Below are 18,271 nucleotides of genomic sequence, written 5' to 3'. Positions count from 1 at the left end.
TGGAGGAGCGAGCCTTGCTGCCTGCAGGCATCCATTCTCAATTAGACGCCACCTGAGACGCGTGCCCGACTCGAACCCACGGATTTCGATGGCTTCTTTCTTCTTCTCTTATCTCCCTTTTCCTCCGTCCTCTGTTCCGCCTGCTTCTTCCTCTCAGATGCACTCGCTTTTTACCCATTCAGTCTCTTATCCTTCGTAGCGCTTCCTTCGGCTTCTTTCCTTCCTAGACACTATGCGTCATTATCCTTCGCTTCCTGGCCCCAGTGTCGGTGTCATCGATCACCGATCACCGTTTTTCGCGACAACAGTTGGCTGTCAAGCTGGTCCAAGGCTTCGTGCGAGCGTAAAAACTACATTGACACGTGCCGTTCGCGAAAGAAGATATCCAGATATCGAGTTACTTGTATTACACAACTTGCACACGCAAATAAACGACATTTAGAGATTTTATATTGTTATTTTATTCTTCCTCGTTCGTAAAACGCTGAGAGCGTAAAAATCTGCAGTAAAAATTGTCAAATGTAGCTAATGTTTCGATGGTAATTACCATTGATACTCATGAAACAGTCTTCTACCTTGCCGAGAACTGCGATGGCAACGTGGATCGCGGGTACGTGGCGGCCTCTGCCATAACGAATATGTTTTGCACGATCCACCTCGTATTCCGCAGATCTTTAGCCTTCTTAAATGATAATGCCTACGAGAAGCAGGCGTTATCGTTTTGTAGAGCAACTCGATGTCTTTCGTTCACACAAGGTGTCTCAACGAACGCGGTACGACGCAGGAGGAAATTACAGTTTGTTAATGTTTTGCATCACAGATTCTTAAGCCTTGCACATTCACCGATCAATGAAAAATTCAAAGCGTTATTCAATAATGCAACGATTTGCATCTAATCAAGCAACCGGAGCAGAGGGGATCACGCCCCTGTGCTGCATTTCCTCTTTCAATTTAAATTTCTGTACTTTCCCACTGGTAGTCTTTGGATAGTCGTCAACAAACTCCACGTAACGTGGTATTTTAAAGTGAGCAATTTTTCCTTTGCAGTAATTTCTCAATTCCTCTTTCGTGAGTCGTGCACCGTCTCGAAGACGAACGCACGCGCAAATCTCCTCCCCATAGACGTGGTCGTAGGCCCCTATAACCTGTGCCTCGAGCACCAGCGGATGTGTCATCAAAAAGTCCTCGACCTCCTGGAAAACGCGATTCACGTTGGATAAAAGGGATTGAACTGTGGCCAGTCACGGTAACTAGTACCTTCGGGAAAATGTTCTCCCCGCCCCTGATCAGCATGTCCTTGAGTCGACCAACGATTTGACCGTAGCCATCCTGACGCAAAACGAATTGGTCACCCGTTTTCAGCCAGCCATCTTCGGTCAAGGTCTTTCTGGTGTTCTCCTCGTCGGCCCAATAGCGCATCATCGTGCAATAACCGCGAATCCAAAGTTCACCAGGAGTGCCAAACGAAACGACTGACCCGTTCTCGTTCACGACCTTTTTATGTCAAGCAAAAACTTCCTTTAAAAAAGTTGGCTTAGTCGAAAAAACGAACTGGGCTGCACAGAGAAGCAAATAAGTTTTTGCTTACCATCGCTTCAACGTGAGAAGCTAAGTGACCGACAGTGGTTTCTGTCAATTCACTTGCCTCGCCAGACAACGATTGGAAGATTACCGCCGTTGTCTCAGTCAGTCCGTATATCGTCTGCCAACCAACGAATTCAACTTATCGTATCGTATAGACGAACTGTAATGAACAAGGCGCTAGGAAGCAACCTCGAGACCCGATCTTGCGAAAGGGAACGTTATTGATCGCGGCCAAGAAGCGATATTTCTCTTCGCGGAATCGTATTTATGCATACGAACCGAGGAGTTGCCGAGCAGGAGATATGTGCATAGATAACGGAGGGAACGCGACGCGTTATGTCGACCCGAATCAAGTATGGCCCGATCGTGTCAACGACCTTCGCCACTGTCTAGTCAGAAGACAACTTTTTGGAGTTCGAGAACTGCATTGCTAAAGGGAAGTTTGAACTCTAGCGTTTCAACGAGATGGAAATGAACAATCGATACTGCCACCGCGAATAAAACTGTCGTTGATATTACGATGAAAATAAAAATGTCCACCGATTAAACGTGTGGCTTCGATAACGGATTATCTCCTTTTTCCATAAGTTAATATCTGGTGAATGGCTTCACCTACTGCAGCAAGGCAGCATTCACGAGCCCTTAGCGAATTAGCTCGGCAGGTGTGTGCCCATTACCTCTATATTGTCTAAGCAAAAGCGTCTTTTTTTTATTCGTTTAAAGAGTTCCGGCGAAGCGGGGGCACCTCCCGTGACGACTGACGCCAGCGTTATTGGTGGAGACTGAAGTCGTTCATGGGCATCCAGCAGATTGATCTATGGTAAACGTTGATGTCTTATTCGCAGAATCCTAATGAGATAGGTTTTTCATACTTTCTTACCCACATCGTCGGCGTCCCATAAGCGACGTTGCACTTCTCAGACAACATTGCGTGTATAGATTTGATGGGATCGAAGGAGCGCGAAGCCAGGACGAGAGTCATTCCCGTGTGTAATAATGCGATTAGACCTTTGATAACTCCGAAAGCATGAAAGAAAGGGACGTTCAAGCAAGTTCTATTATCCAGGCTGTATCGTGACCTCTCGACAGTCTAATACCAAAATGGGGTCAATGGCGTATGCGAAACAAAGATTTTGATTATGATTTCATTGAATATATGTATAGCAACTCAAATTAGCCATGATCCATGACTTTACCTGTCTCGCGTTGTTTACAAGAGACCTATGAGACAAGAGCGTAGCCTTAGGTCTTCCTGTGGAGCCCGAAGTAAACTGTATGTTGTTGCCATCGTAGCAGGTTATTTCGTCCTGTCGGGCGGCAATTCCTTCGATCTCGATCCTGGACGCCAATGTTTCCACGTCGCAGAAACGACGAGCCCCGCTGCACGGATTTAAAAACGTTAGATGATCATCGATCGATAGCAAACGAGAGGGACGGAATTTCGGAGCGTACTAGCTCGATATGGGCTGAGCCATTAACCTAATTGCGCGTCACGGCGATTCCTTTCGCGCGGGGAGGGATTATTAATCGAATCGAGCTCGATGATCGGGCGAAAGTTTGAAAATTACGAGTCTCAGTTGGAAATAGATTGGCCGGACGGACGAGCGCGAACGATCAATCGTTGTTGGCCTGCAGGTGGTGGCCTGATTGCGGCCTCGAGCCGCGAGAGGAAGGACTCTGAGGCCGGGTTTTTAGGAAATTGCAAAGCACTCGGAGTAATTTGTTCCCTCTACATCGCGCTTTCATCGACGCGTTTCGCGAATCTCAAGAATTTGATTCAGTGATTCAGGCTTTCATAATCGTCGATTCTCCTGTACCTTATTACAAGAGAATAGACTTAACGAATTACTGAATATCTGTCGATGATCTTCTAATTATACATCCAGATCTTATTTCCCTACTTCCACTTAAAAAAAGGTATGCCCATGTACATGCACCTACAACATGCAAGTAAAACGAAAGAAAGAGAAGTTAAGCAACCTGAGTGAAAGAGCTACGCGTCTTGTACCATCAACCTAACGATCCAACCGAATGAGTAACCTGCTTCTAACAAAATCGAATGCGAGAGTTGTGCGTCGATCAGTACACGTACTTACTCGCACGCGATATTCATGAATCACGGGCAAAGCGAGAACGAGAATACATTAAAACTGTGCCCGCGTTCGACCTCGGTCCGATCCGGCTTATCACGAGAAACGGCCGGTCGCGACGAATTTACTTCGCGGGCACTCGAACCCCCTTTCCCCCGATACGACCGCGTTTCCTAAGGACGAAGGATTTACGTCGCTTCGTCGCCGTCCTGTCCCGCTATCGACCCACCGACTCCACCGGATACCGAAGACTTATCGCGCTATGTCCATTCTCAACGCTTAAATTAGACAAAATTCCAAGGAAACGCGGATATAGGAACTGTCTGCGAAAGATATTCTCGACGCTCTGATTTGTCTCGGAAAAGACGAGAAAACCGAGTCGCAGCGTGTTGCGCGACGTTGATCGAAGGCTTCCTTACGTCACGTGATCCTTCGAATAAATAATTATATGCTCTAAAGTGGGGCAGGCTCGTTGCGCTTCGAACAGCATACGTGGATAGTCTTGCGTCTTGAAACTGTCGGGTGCTATTACAGCCCTCACGTCGACCTTCTGTATGCAATAGATCAGCTCGTCCAGTTGGTAGGCCGGATTAAGCGCGACTAGGATGAAACCAGCTCTGGCAGCGGCTAAAAAGCTGAGGAACCACTCGACGTCGTTAGGTCCCCATATGGCTATACAGTCGCCAGATTTTAGGCCTAATTTTAATAATCCCGCTGCTAGACGATCGCTGCGACGAAGGCACTCTGAGAACGTTAATCGAACATTTTGATGACACGACACCAGGCACTCTTTCTCTGGCCATTTCTCCACTGCCAGTCCTATTAGTTTGCCTAAGGTACTATCTATCAGAGGAACACCATCACCGTGATGCACCATGTGCGCTGCATTTTCTACGTTCTCGTGTTTCAATCGCTTTTGCTGGACCGCAATGTCGTGCAATTTCCACGAGGGAGAACAAGCTGGATAAAAAGTTTAAAAAGTGTGTAGAATAAGTCTGTCTTCTTAAGGGTAGTGTGTCGCGTGTATCGCGACTAAGTACTCACCAGACAAGCAATTTTCTGCAGTGGAAATATGTCCGTAAGAAATACGAGAGTTTGTGCTCGATAGCAAGGTCGCATTCCTGCTTATCCAAGAGCGAAACATTTTATACGATTTATGGTTTCGATAAAATCACGTTCGCTCTCGACTAAATGCGACTGCAAACAATTGTTTTTCGTCTCTGCGCACAATGCACCGCGTACACGCGAATTGTGATACTGTACCTCTGATAGCTACGCGTTGACTACTCCCGTCTTGTCAACCATCTGACTAATGTAATGACGAGCATCGAACCCCCACTAAAGACAATCGCGTCTGAACTTTGAAGCTTTCCATTGCATCGTGTATAATCGTTAAGATGAACTTATTTTCTGAGTCACCGTTTACCTTTCAATAATCTACAATATCGTTCGGGTATAGGTACAACACTAAATTCTATTTCTTGCACAACGCAATGATTCCTGATGTAACATAATTGTGACATACTTCAAATACAGATATCATCACACCACTTGTCAGTGTCATATTAATCTGTAAACAAGTTGCCACTTATCAATAAAGTTGAGCAACCGGTTACAAGTCTACTGACAGAAAATAAGAGTTATTATAGTAAGTCTACAGATAGAAAATAAACTTGCGAGCAGAGAACTCTAAGCTTATGATAAAGCCTCTATCATTTTATGTTAATTTTGACTAGCGCCGACTTCAAAAGTTATCTGTTAAAGATAGTGTGGCGTATGGAAACCCCCTAAAGATAGATAATGAGCAGGAATAAATTACATTTCTTTATAGTTCTTCAAAATATGCATTTCATTAGCGATTACAAAGAAAGTCTTCAAATGAAATACTTGTATCAGCTAAAAGCTAACAATTTTCTTATCTACAAGTCTCTTCAACTATCTTTACTCCCTCTGCGACCTTCCTACATTTCAGCGATACCGTTAATTAAAACGGATCTACTTTTATTCTAAATTCATTCTACGTTATAGTACGTATGGTCAAGAGCGATAATTAAAGTTCCTGGCGAGGGGAAATGTATGCGAGGGCAGACGAAAAAGTTACGCGGGAAGAAAGAGGAAAGAGGAAAGAGGAAAGTGGTGGTGGTGGTGGTGGTGGTGGTGGTGGTGGTGGTGTTGTAGGGTGGTTAAAGTCTAAACCAGCGCGGCGCGGCGAAGCGAGATAGGCGGATGGCGTGCTCGCTGGGCCACGGCGGAAGTCGCGTGTCGACGTCGACCATGCCACCACCGTACCACCTTCTGCTCCCCACCCTGGTGGTAGCAGCATCGGCTTCGGCACCGGTCTACCGCATTTTCTTAGGTTCCTGGACGAGGCGAGGCCTAGGACGAGCCGGTAGGGCAGCGGTCGTCGATGTAACGCGGCCGAAGAACCGAGTTCCTCGTCGTCGGTCTATCGTTAGCCCCCAGGGTATCGCGCGGTGGCGTGACAGTGATTGGTCGATCTCACCCTCCACGGAGAGGGTCGAGGGAAGGCAACCCTCGCGAGCCTTCGTAATGTCTTCAGAATCAGCAGAATAAACGCGCTGTTAGCACGCGCAACCACCGAGACTCGTTCGACGTCGAGCGCGGTACGGGCAAGACCTCTCGCGAGCGAGCACACGACCAATTCGACGCTGACTAGTCCTTGCTCCCGGGATCGGGTACTTCAAACGAAGAAAATATCTTGACGACGCGAGCCGTCGTTGCATCGAGAAAAATGTTAGAGCTCGAGGATGAGGAAGCTAGGCGCGAGGTACCATGAGCAATAATAGCAAGAAAACGTCGGGCGGGAAGGACGAAAAGAAGAACCCTTCGAGTAAAGAGGAAAGTCCCGTAGTCGGAAAAGATGACGGCGGAGGATCAGCCTCGACGGGGGGAAGCACCGGCGGAGGAACGAATGCGGAGGGAACACAGCCTGGAAGCAAGCCAGGATCGGCAGGAGCGACCAGCAGGGAAGCCGCGCAAAAGCTCCTCGGGCTTGCCGCGCGCGGAGAATGGGCAGCGGTGGACCAGCTGCTCAAATCTCTGGAGAAGGCGGCGCAGAACGTCGGAGAGGATGGCCCGTTCCTTCCTCTCGCCAGTGTCATGGACCCGGTTAGTTCGTACGAGAAGGAACTCGAAGAGTCCATCGATTTTGACAAATCACTCCAATTTCTAGGCAACGGGCATGACGCCGCTAATGTATGCAGTGAAAGACAATCGGACGGGGCTGCTCGAACGGATGATCGAACTAGGCGCGGACGTGGGTGCTCGGAACAATGCAAGTATCTAGAGAATTTGTATGGCTGGAAGGAATATGGTGCGTCAGAGGAATATGGACTGTGAGAACTGTAAGGTATTGAGATCATGGCTAGCCATCTAGACGGCTTTCCTCTATCACCAATAATAAAAGAAATGTACATCAAGTTTAGACGCTATATTCCTTCCACTTAGAATAGTACCTATCGAGTCTCTAAGAAGCGTAGATTCGAAGAAATTTTCACCGATTACTCGTGACTCGGACGAATTCCATGAAAGACGGAGCAAACGATTTCGTGTCGCGGTCAGCTCATTTGACATTAGGTTTTAAAATAAGTTCGTGCCCGCGTTACGTGGCACCGACACGTAATATTCAAGCAGCTGCGTGGCTAAGCTGACCACACGGAACGTGTACAGTTAACGATCTCCTTGTAACCCGTGCTGAGCTGAAGCAAACGAGGGTAAGATCGCGTGAAGGAGGGCCAAGGCCAAGGGGTTTGCCATAGAAGCAGGAAAGTGAGCGAACAAATAGGCCAACGAGTCAGCAGGGCAAAGAAGTAGTTCGATTCTAAAGGCTGATTAGGCCAGTTTTCCAGATTCTATCAGCACTTTTCTCCGCGGCCATCGTGCTTACGCGGTAGCGCCCACGCTTCACCGGACCTTAAGTCCTTGAACGAGCGAACTTCATCAGCTGACGTAACGCGACAATATTTCCCTGAATTCGAGAAATGACCAACATCTGGGAAAAAACTTTGCGTGGCTTACGTAGAATCGGTGGCGGTAGTTAGTCGCAAGGTTTGCAATCGTCAGCCCCACCCAACGTGCACGCGTTCGGGCTGACCATATAGCATCCTTTTCCACTGTGGGTGCGGCGGAACACGATTTATAATCTGCTTTTCATGTCTGGCCTCTTGACCCTGCACATCCTGACAGTATTCTTGATTTATTTTGCCTATCATGTCTGACAGGAGCTATTTTGTTCGATGGATTGGAAGTAACTCCAGAGGGTGGACGAAAGTGCCTCCCTCGATGGCGCAACTATTTCTTGCGTTTATGCGATTATTCTGGGTGTTTCGCAGGATAATTACAATGCTCTTCACATCGCTGCTATGTACTCAAGGGAGGATGTTGTCAAATTATTACTGTCAAAGCGAGGCGTTGATCCGTATGCGACTGGAGGGGTATGTCCATTCCCTTTTTTATCAATCATATTGCTGTATTAATTCGAAATCATCCTGTTCTTCTCTCCCCGATAATCGTCTACAGCCCAAGCAACAAACTGCCGTACATCTGGTTGCATCGAGACAAACAGGCACCGCGACTTCGATTTTGCGAGCGTTATTGGCCGCCGCTGGACGAGACATAAGACTGAAAGTCGATGGAGTAAGTGTGAATAATTTTTCCTGCAATCACTTTAATGAATTTTACAAATTATATACGTTTAAACAGAGTTTCTCTCAGGAAATGTTATTTTTTTCTTGCAATTCCTATCGCTCGATGCTCCCAATTTTCGTCCACATTTCTCGCGTGACGCGAATGATGCCCTGGGAGTATCACTGCCTGGTACCAAACAGCTGTCATAATTCTCCACTAGTTCGCCTCTTCTTGTTCTTCTTCTACCTCCTTCCCACCCATTTCCATTTACCCTTTCTTTCTAGCATGCATACCCATCGGTTCCTTAATGTTCGCGTTCTTTGTCTCGTAAACGACCGAAAGTTTGCGATATTCGCAGATGGAACGTGCGCCAATATCGATATTTACGTCTGAACCCATACAAGCGTGGCTATTTATGGAAGTCGTACAGCACATTCAATTTTTGCGTTTACGAAAATCAATTTTATAGACTAAACTTTTGATTAAAAAATAAACTACTTGCTCTATGAAATGATATTCAAAGAAATTACGAGGTTTTCGATTTGCAATGCTTCTCAGAAAGGAAAGATACCTTTGCTACTAGCTGTGGAGGCTGGAAACCAGTCTATGTGCCGAGAGTTGTTGGCTCAACAGGCACCGGATCAACTTCGCGCCACCAACCCCTCAGGGGATTCGGCTCTTCACCTGGCAGCCAGGAGAAGAGATATAGACATGGTTCGAATACTGGTGGACTACGGAGCAACGGTGGACATGCAAAATGTACGACATGAATACGAATTTCAGAGCAAAAAGAATTCTGAGGTTTTGAATTCTTTTTGATCTGCTTTCAGGGCGACGGACAAACAGCGTTACACATTGCGAGTGCTGAAGGCGACGAAACTTTGGTCAAATACTTCTACGGAGTAAGGGCGTCAGCCTCGATTACTGACCATCAAGATCGAACTCCCATGCACTTGGCGGCGGAAAATGGCCATGCTTCCATAATCGAATTGCTGGCAGACAAATTCAAAGCCAGCATATTCGAGAGAACGAAGGATGGCTCGACGTTGATGCATATCGCGTCGCTGAACGGTCACTCGGAATGTGCAACGATGTTATTCAAAAAAGGAGTTTACTTGCATATGCCGAACAAGAGAGGCGCCAGATCGATTCACACGGCAGCCAAGTATGGCCATGTCGGAATCATAAGCACTTTACTGCAGCGCGGAGAAAAGGTATGGGAAGCGAAGAATCTAAAGTGGAGTCATTTCTACCAGGGCCCAGCGAATGTAATGTACCTTCTTCGATCTATAGGTGGACGCTACGACAAATGACAACTACACGGCACTCCATATAGCCGTGGAGAATGCCAAACCCGCGGTTGTGGAGACACTTCTAGGGTACGGGGCAGAGGTTCATGTTCGAGGTGGAAAGCTTCGAGAAACTCCGCTCCATATAGCTGCCAGAGTACCAGACGGTGACAGATGCGCGTTAATGTTACTGAAATCTGGAGCGGGGCCGAATCTGACTACTGACGACGGCCAGACACCTGTTCATGTAGCAGCGAGCCATGGGAATCTGGCAACGCTACTGCTGCTGCTCGAAGACGGCGGAGATCCCATGTTCAAATCGAAGGTAGGATTTGCTTTATCTGTTACTCTCTCATATGTTCCCCTTCGATACTGATCCCTTCTTCCAATAGAATGGAGAAACTCCGCTGCACTTGGCCTGCAGAGGCTGCAAGGCTGACGTGGTGAGACACTTGATCCAGTTCGTCAAAGAGAAGAAGGGCCAAGAAACGGCAACCGCCTACGTGAACAGCGTGACGAATGAAGGAGCAAGTGCTCTACATTACGCCGCCCAAATCGAGCCATCGGAAGTTGAAACACCCGGCGACGATCGAGCGGTCGTTCGAGCTCTTCTCGAAGGAGGGGCGGATGTCTCGTTGCAGACGAAGCAAGCTCAAGAATCGGCGTTTCATCATTGCGCGTTGGCAGGAAACAACGAGGTTTTGTCTGAAATGATAAGTCGTATGTCGGCGACCGAAGTGCAGAAAGCCTTGAATCGTCAGAGCGCCGTAGGCTGGACACCGTTGCTGATTGCTGCCCATCGTGGGCATATGGAGCTAGTCACCACTCTGCTTGCCAATCACGCCAGAGTAGATGTCTTCGATTTGGAGGGACGATCCGCTCTTCATCTGGCCGCAGAACATGGCTATCTTCAGGTTTGCGACGCGTTGCTGGCGAACAAAGCGTTTATAAATTCCAAGTCCAGAGTGGGTAGAACGGCATTGCACTTGGCAGCGATGAACGGCTACTCGCATCTCGTCAAGTTTCTCGTGCAGGATCACGGGGCTGCGATAGACGTTCTTACGCTGAGAAAACAGACACCCCTTCACTTGGCAGCCGGGGCTGGCCAACTGGAAGTGTGCAAGCTTCTACTCGAACTCGGGGCGAGCATAGACGCGACTGACGATCAAGGCCAGAAACCTATCCACGCTGCTGCGATGAACAACTACGCCGAAGTCGCTCAGCTATTCCTTCAAAGGCATCCCAGTTTGGTGATGGCTTGTACCAAAGATGGAAACACCTGTGCTCACATAGCCGCGATGCAAGGCAGCGTTCGCGTAATCGAGGAGCTAATGAAGTTCGACCGACAAGGCGTCATTTCTGCGAGAAACAAGTTAACTGAAGCCACACCTCTTCAACTAGCAGCGGAGGGAGGGCACGCAGAAGTGGTGAAAGCATTAGTTAGGGCGGGTGCTTCTTGTGCCGATGAAAATCGAGCAGGATTTACGGCGGTGCACTTGGCTGCGCAACATGGGCACGGTCAAGTACTCGAAGTTATGAGATCTTCTCAATCTCTTCGCATATCGAGCAAGAAGCTTGGCGTGACTGCTCTACACGTTGCTGCTTACTTTGGTCAAGCTGGTAAGCTCAGCAATGCGTTACGCTATCTCGTTTTTAATTTTCCTGCTATATCCTTATCCTGTTGCGTCTTAGATACTGTTCGCGAGTTACTCACTCACGTGCCTGGAACCGTAAAATCTGATCCACCCACCGGTGGATCTCTCGTGGGAGAACTAGGCAGTGAGTCTGGAATGACGCCTTTGCATCTGGCCGCTTATTCCGGAAATGAAAACGTTGTGAGACTGCTGCTGAATTCCGCGGGTGTTCAGGTATCTTTGTTGCACTATCCGTTTAATTTCCCTCGACGATACAAGTGACACGGTATTTTTATTCAAAGGTTGAGGCAGCGACGACGGAAAACGGCTTCAATCCGCTTCATCTAGCCTGTTTTGGCGGCCACATCACAGTGGTGGGACTTCTTCTGAGTAGATCGGCAGAGCTGTTGCACAGCTCAGATCGATACGGCAAAACCGGTCTACATATCGCAGCGACCCACGGTCATTACCAGATGGTGGAAGTTCTGCTTGGCCAAGGAGCAGAAATAAACGCGACTGATAAAAACGGCTGGACGCCGTTGCATTGTGCTGCTCGCGCCGGTTATCTCGATGTTGTTAAACTGCTGGTGGAGAGCGGAGCCTCGCCAAAGAGCGAAACCAATCTTGGGAGCGCACCGATTTGGTTCGCTGCCTCTGAGGGCCACAACGACGTGCTCAAGTATCTCATGGAGAAAGAACACGATACCTACGCCCTGATGGAGGATAAGAGGGTAAATCGCTACGATTAAGTTTCCCTCAGGTTCCCTCCTTTGACAACAATCCTTTGAGAAATCTTCTTCCGTTGGTATTACAGTTTGTCTACAATATGATGGTCTGCAGTAAAAGCAACAACAACAAACCCATCGAGGAGTTTGTCCTGGTTTCACCAGCGCCAGTCGACACTGCAGCGAAACTTTCCAATATCTATATGAAGCTATCGGAGAAAGAAAAAGAGAGGGCGAAAGATTTAATAGCAGCTGGTAAACAGTGCGAGGCAATGGCCACGGAATTGTTGGCTCTCGCTGCAGGTGCCGATTCGGCGGGTAGGATCCTCACCTCGATGGATCGCAGGAACGTCGAATTCTTGGACGTTTTGATCGAGAACGAGCAGAAAGAAGTGATCGCCCATACGGTTGTGCAGCGATACCTTCAGGAACTGTGGCAAGGTAGTTTGAATTGGAACGCGTTCAGGACGATCCTCTTGTTCATCGCGTTCCTCATCTGCCCGCCTGTCTGGGTGGTATTCGCTCTTCCCCTCGGCCACAAGTACAACAACGTTCCCATCATTAAGTTCATGTCGTACCTTACTTCCCACATTTATCTGATGGTCTTCCTGTTACTGGTGGGCATAATTCCTATATATCCAGTGGTGAGGGCAAGCCTATTGCCCTATTGGTACGAATGGTGTCTGCTGGTGATGCTGTCAGGCCTGTTACTTTTCGAGCTGACTAATCCTAGTGACAAGAGCGGCCTGGGTTGGATCAAACTGGCAGTGCTACTCTTCGGCATTTTTGGCGTAGCGTTCCACTTGATGGGTTTCGTGATCGTTCACCGACCATACTGGCCAACCCTTCTCTACCTCAGGAACCAACTGTTCGCCTTGAGCTTCTTGCTCGCTTGCGTGCAGATCCTCGACTTTCTTTCGTTCCATCATCTCTTCGGGCCATGGGCGATCATCATTGGCAACTTGATGAAGGATCTCGCGAGATTTCTCGCGGTGCTAGCCATCTTCGTGTTCGGCTTCTCGATGCACTTCGTGGCGCTGAACCAAGCCTTCAAGAATCAATCGATTCAAGACGCGCGCATCGAAGATAGAAAGAAGAAGAATGCCTTTGAGGATGGTAAGTTCAATGCACGTACTTTTGTGTAGCCATACGAAAGGAAGTGGGAATATAGCCTCCTGACTTTTACCCCTGTCTTATCCCTAATCGGATACGATCGAGACCACTCTAAAAAGGGCGAAAGAGAGAGGGAGAGAGAGAGAGAGACAGAGAGAGAGAGACAGAGAGAGAGAGAGAGAGAGAGAGAAAGAGAAAGAGAGAAAGAGGAAAAGGGCAAGGAAAAAGAACAGCGGCGCGGTCGATGGGACCGCGAACATGCGATACGCGAGTACACGAATACGTCCCTGAGACACGGCTTGTACGCGCGTTCGGCTTACCGAAGAACACGCGTACTCGACGCTTCTCCTTGTTCGGAAACCCTGTATCTATATACTCGGGACGACTCGAACGTACTGTTGCCGATCTCCTTGTCGAACACTCCTTATCCCTTCACGACCACCACGACTTGGACAAGTTCAGACATAAAGCGGTATATACTTTTCATTTGATGATAAAATTGTGACAATGAAATCGGTAATTTGGTATTGCGATCGTTTAGAGCAAGTCTGATCGAATGTTCTTAAGGACAGACCACGTTCCATCGTTAGCCCCGACTTAATATTAGAAAAAGTTACCTCGTTATTTCGAGATAAACGTATAATCGGATACATTGCAATGATAGATTTGTTGGCCAATGTTACGGAATGGATGATGGAGACGCCGTCGACGGCGCCTCCTCGTCGCTACGGCCGCTACAAGAAAAAGAATGAGTGTTGTGACGATAATTCCCGAGATAGTAAGTTTGTTCAACCGATTTGAGAACGTCTTAACCGAGATCCGCAACCAACCGGAACGCGCGAGATGAATGGCAATGACACATGCACAACGGAATATGCAGGACACGATTCTTCTTGGTGTCGTATCGTCTGCATTGTGCGTTTGCCCGATGTGTGTTGCCTGCTGGGACTGCTGCCTGATTCCAATCAACAGATCAATTTTTGCAACGTCGCGAGAAATATGTTTATCACCACCGTCTGTAACCCACGCTGCGACTCGGCCCTCGCGGCGAGAATTCTACGTCTCTTTTCTCTCCATCGAATCCCGGCCGCGCGAGTCCGAGTCACGGCAACTTGGTGCTCACGGCTCGATCTCGTTTTCGATCCCGATCTCGAGATCTCACCGTCCCATCGAGAGGGTTCGGCGACCACCGCAGGCTTCTTTCTTATCTCACGGAGGCGCCAATCGAGCGCGCGTTTCTCCACAGCCTCTGTTGCGCATCGTTTTGCATTTCTATGAACGTTTATCTATTTAACAAAAGCAATGTTATCTTCTCCTCGTGCTGTTCGGGTCTTGCGCAATGCGTGTTTTGTGTGTCACTAATCGGCCAAGTCGGATACGAACATCGGACCGCGATGGCCCAGATATCATCGTTCGATCCTGATGTACTGCCTGACGCGCGCACGACCACTTCCACTTGATCCGTTTCTTCCTTCGCTTCACCCTTTCCCTCCTCCACCAGATCATCCCTCCGTTTTCCCTCTTTCCCTCTTCGAAATTCCATTTCTCCGATATGAAAAAGCAACGAAGCGTCCAATCTTGTCCTTGCATGCGCACGGTAAATAGTTCTATTTCTGGGTATGTGTAACCTCATACGGTTCTTCGCGAGATTCGCCTGAATGCTCGAGAAGACACAAGAGAGAAAGGGCGAAAGGGTGTAGAAGAGAGGGAGAAGGGCGAGAAAGATGAGGGTGGCGAAGGGGGGTAGAGAGAATGCGAAGGAACGCAAGAGAGAGAGAGAAAGGCAAAAGTTCATCGCCTGCATGCTGCATCTTATTGTCCAGAGCAAACGAGTCGATTATTGCGAATCCCATGAATCGAAAAAAAAGTTACCAAGTTAGAGAAGAGCATCGATAACACACGCATACTCAGCTTTGTAGCCGTCGATCGCATCTCGCGGTAATGCCTATCGCGAGTTGTTGCGTTGTGAAAACGAGAGAGAAAAGTGGCGGAAACGGAGAGAATAGAGAGACAAAAGCATGGCGAGTGCAACGTTGAAACCTAGACGACACCTCGAAACGTAACGTAACGTAACGTGGATCAAAGCTCTCATGGAACATTCGGCATGCATCCAACGTTATTCGCAAGCATGGCCACGATCTCTGTATTAGCATGAGCATGTATTCGTTCTCAATACGTTCATCGACCGTTCGTTCGATCGTTTGTTTGTTCGTTCGTTTACTTCTACCATACGTATGATACACACCCGCATCCATACATAGCGAGCCCACAGTAGCCAGCCTGTCTAACGGCACGAACCAGCAACAAGCAACAGTCACTTGCAGAGAGAAATGCAAAAAGATCTAAGCAGACAAATGAAGAAACATATGTGTGTGACTCGAATTCCAGTCAAGATGAATCCGGTACTCGCATTCGAGTATCTGTTCTTCGCCGTCTTTGGCCAAACGACCCACGGCGAGCTGAAGGTCGAGACTAATCAGCCGCAGTGGACTTCGGTCCTCTTCAAGCTGGCTTTTGGCGTATACATGCTGGTCTCGGTAGTCGTATTAATTAATCTGCTGATCGCCATGATGAGCGACACCTACCAGCGGATACAGGCGCAATCGGACATTGAGTGGAAATACGGGCTGAGTAAACTGATCCGAAACATGCACAGGTAAGACGGCAAACGCTTCACGTGGACTATACATGTATATCGGGCCTATTCCGATAAGGAATACCGGGAATTTCAATATACGCGGCAGTTCCATTTTCCTGCTCATTATATTTCACTTTTGCTCGCGAAGCCGCGCTCGCTCGTCGCGTAGCCCCCTTCCAAACGAAATCTGCGGGATTGGCTGGATACGCGATTCCGTGTTACAGAACAACCACCGCTCCGTCACCCCTTAACTTGCTTACTACCTGGATCGTGTACTTCATCAAAGTGTGCAAGCAACGCGCCGCGAAACGTAAACGGCCCTCGTTGGTTCACATGATGGGATTGCAGCGGGCCGGTCGTCTCTCGCCGAGATCGAAGATGGGCGCCAAATGGCTGGCCAAAGTAAAAAAGGGTCAAGTCAGACCGAAAGAAAGCGTCACTCTGTCTGTGGTGCACTTGAGTCCTCTCGGTAGTCAACTGTCTTTCAATAGCGCGACGAGGATCGAAAGCGTGGTCGACTGGGACTCGATTAGAAAGAAATATTTGGCTCTGACTGGGAACGAGCCTGAGAAGGAGGCGGAAAAGGACGATAAGAGTGAGGATGACGATAACGAGGATGAAAACGGACCAACTGCCTCCAACTCCACGACGGTACCGGCGTCTTCTTCGACGCCACCTATCTAGGGGAACTCTATCTCTTGCCTCGGAACAACGGAAGTTCGATCCACCCCCGCGAACTTGTTATTTTAAATTACTGAACGCGATACAAGATTATGGACAATCTCCTAGCGCTAAGCGGTGTATCGAACACATCGTAAAAACATCCTAGGTAACGTCTCGTAGTTGGACTCGCGTCTTCTCCAAGATCTACGATCTTTGTTCGAGATACGATCTTTCTTTCAGAATTAACGTAAGTAGTGTCGCGAATACCTACTAGCGTGATACAATTATTATATCGTGCGTTTAACCCAACGTTCACCCAGCATGACTATCCTACCCCTGGACTGTGCTTTCATTCCTCCACGGTTTTCGAGCCGTGGAAGCAACCGTGATCTCTGCGAATGCATTCCCTAACTTAAGACTATAGAACAACGAGTTCTTTCGCGTTCTAGCGATTAGTCAGTAGCGACACTAAGCCTCCAGAAGCTTGAGGCGAGCAACACTGCAACTACAGACACGTATCGTAATAACACAGTACAGTTATGGTGTATTTTAAAGCTATAGAAATGAAGAACTTCACTGTGTGGAAGCAAAATAGTTCTAGTAAAGTAATTTACGAAGACTTTTTAACTTTCTTTATTTCTCACCAAGTTAAACCTTTAGCTATAGCTCTGAAATACCCGATTTGTACTGTGCACACGTATAAATGCAGACAGATCTCATAGTAGAAAGCTGGTAGTGTACAACAGACTTTTTCACAAGACATATCGTTCCCACGTATTTCCAGTCAGGATGAGTCCCGTATTGGCCGTTGAGTTTTTGTTCTTCGCTATCTTCGGCCAAACTACCCACGAACAGTTCAAGGTCGAAAAAATGCAACCTGAGTGGACCAAAGTTCTCTTCAAGCTCACCTTCGGCATTTATATGCTGGTCTCGGTGGTCGTACTAATTAATCTACTAATTGCCATGATGAGCGACACTTATCAGCGGATACAAGCTCAGTCTGACATCGAGTGGAAGTATGGATTGAGTAAGCTCGTTAGGAACATGCACAGGTAAGATGCATCGTAAGCAGACATATGTTTACATTCTAAGCTTTTGATTACTTTTCCCCGTATCGAACCTGCGTTGAAAATTAGCCCATTATCTTTATACTACATCTTTCGATTTACAAAAGTAGAACCGTCGCGCTAATAGCGATGGCCACCGAGTTAAAAGTATTGCATGCTTGTGCGCTTCAATTAAGACATTCCCTCCATGCTCTTCATTCGTTCAATTTGTTCGAACTTGTTATTACGAACATTCTAATTGACAAGATATATTTATCGATACGCAGGACAAGCACGGCGCCGTCTCCACTGAATCTGTTCACCACGTGGTTGGCGTATTTATATAAGCTTTGCAAGAAACGCGCCGCGAATAAGCAACGACCATCCTTGGTTCGTTTGATGGGATTGCAAAGAGCCGATGCGCTTTCCCCCCGGTCCAGAATGGGCGCCAAATGGCTGTCTAAGGTGAAGAAAACTCAGGTAGCGCACAAGGATAGCGTCGCTTTGTCGGTCGTCCACCTGAGTCCACTCGGTAGCCAACTATCATTCAGTAATGCCGTCAGAATCGACAACGTCGTTGATTGGGAAGCGGTTAGACGAAAATACCGAGATCTTTACGGTGAGAAGATAGAAAAACATACCGAAGAACCGAAAGAATCTACGGAACACGACCCTCTGCAAACTTCGTTGGTTGCTGTTCCCACTGGAAACCAAACTACATCAACCTCCATTTCTTAAGTTACGAGTTCTACCCTACAAAAAAGAACTATCAGTCTCAATGTTACCATTGTTTTTCAGTAGCATGTACACTTGTCTTGTACTACCTTTCTTAACAAAATAAA

The 18,271-nt window shown here is 47.8% G+C and overlaps 2 protein-coding genes across 3 annotated transcripts; one reads left to right on the top strand and one right to left on the bottom strand.

Annotated features, from left to right (window-relative positions):
* Positions 1 to 470: 470 nt before the first annotated feature.
* Positions 471 to 4,818, bottom strand: Acsf2 (Acyl-CoA synthetase family member 2). Its single transcript, XM_076382956.1, has 8 exons — positions 4,719 to 4,818; positions 4,094 to 4,634; positions 2,781 to 2,964; positions 2,465 to 2,674; positions 2,262 to 2,399; positions 1,589 to 1,702; positions 1,258 to 1,494; positions 471 to 1,193 (listed from the first exon to the last, which is right to left on the bottom strand). The coding sequence occupies exons 1-8, from the start codon at positions 4,816 to 4,818 to the stop codon at positions 897 to 899; spliced, it is 1,821 nt and encodes a 606-aa protein (XP_076239071.1). The 3' UTR covers positions 471 to 896.
* A 1,649-nt stretch (positions 4,819 to 6,467) lies between these two features.
* Positions 6,468 to 18,210, top strand: Nompc (no mechanoreceptor potential C). 2 transcript variants are annotated; one of them, XM_076382954.1, is made up of 14 exons: positions 6,468 to 6,803; positions 6,868 to 6,969; positions 8,027 to 8,128; positions 8,214 to 8,330; positions 8,880 to 9,080; positions 9,152 to 9,535; positions 9,615 to 9,935; positions 10,003 to 11,230; positions 11,303 to 11,478; positions 11,547 to 11,975; positions 12,059 to 13,085; positions 13,747 to 13,860; positions 17,168 to 17,435; positions 17,717 to 18,210. In XM_076382954.1, exons 1-14 carry the CDS (start codon positions 6,468 to 6,470, stop codon positions 18,165 to 18,167), a joined length of 5,256 nt encoding a protein of 1,751 aa, XP_076239069.1. In that variant the 3' UTR covers positions 18,168 to 18,210. The 2 variants fall into 2 exon arrangements, with proteins under 2 accessions (XP_076239069.1, XP_076239070.1); XM_076382955.1 differs by lacking the exons at positions 17,168 to 17,435; positions 17,717 to 18,210 and adding exons at positions 15,471 to 15,738; positions 15,945 to 16,525.
* Positions 18,211 to 18,271: the final 61 nt, after the last annotated feature.

This window comes from Calliopsis andreniformis, chromosome 8 (assembly GCF_051401765.1).
Source record: "Calliopsis andreniformis isolate RMS-2024a chromosome 8, iyCalAndr_principal, whole genome shotgun sequence".
Taxonomy (NCBI): domain Eukaryota; kingdom Metazoa; phylum Arthropoda; class Insecta; order Hymenoptera; family Andrenidae; genus Calliopsis; species Calliopsis andreniformis.
The sequence above is the reverse complement of the archived record's forward strand: the minus strand, read 5'-3'. Positions and strand labels throughout refer to the sequence as shown.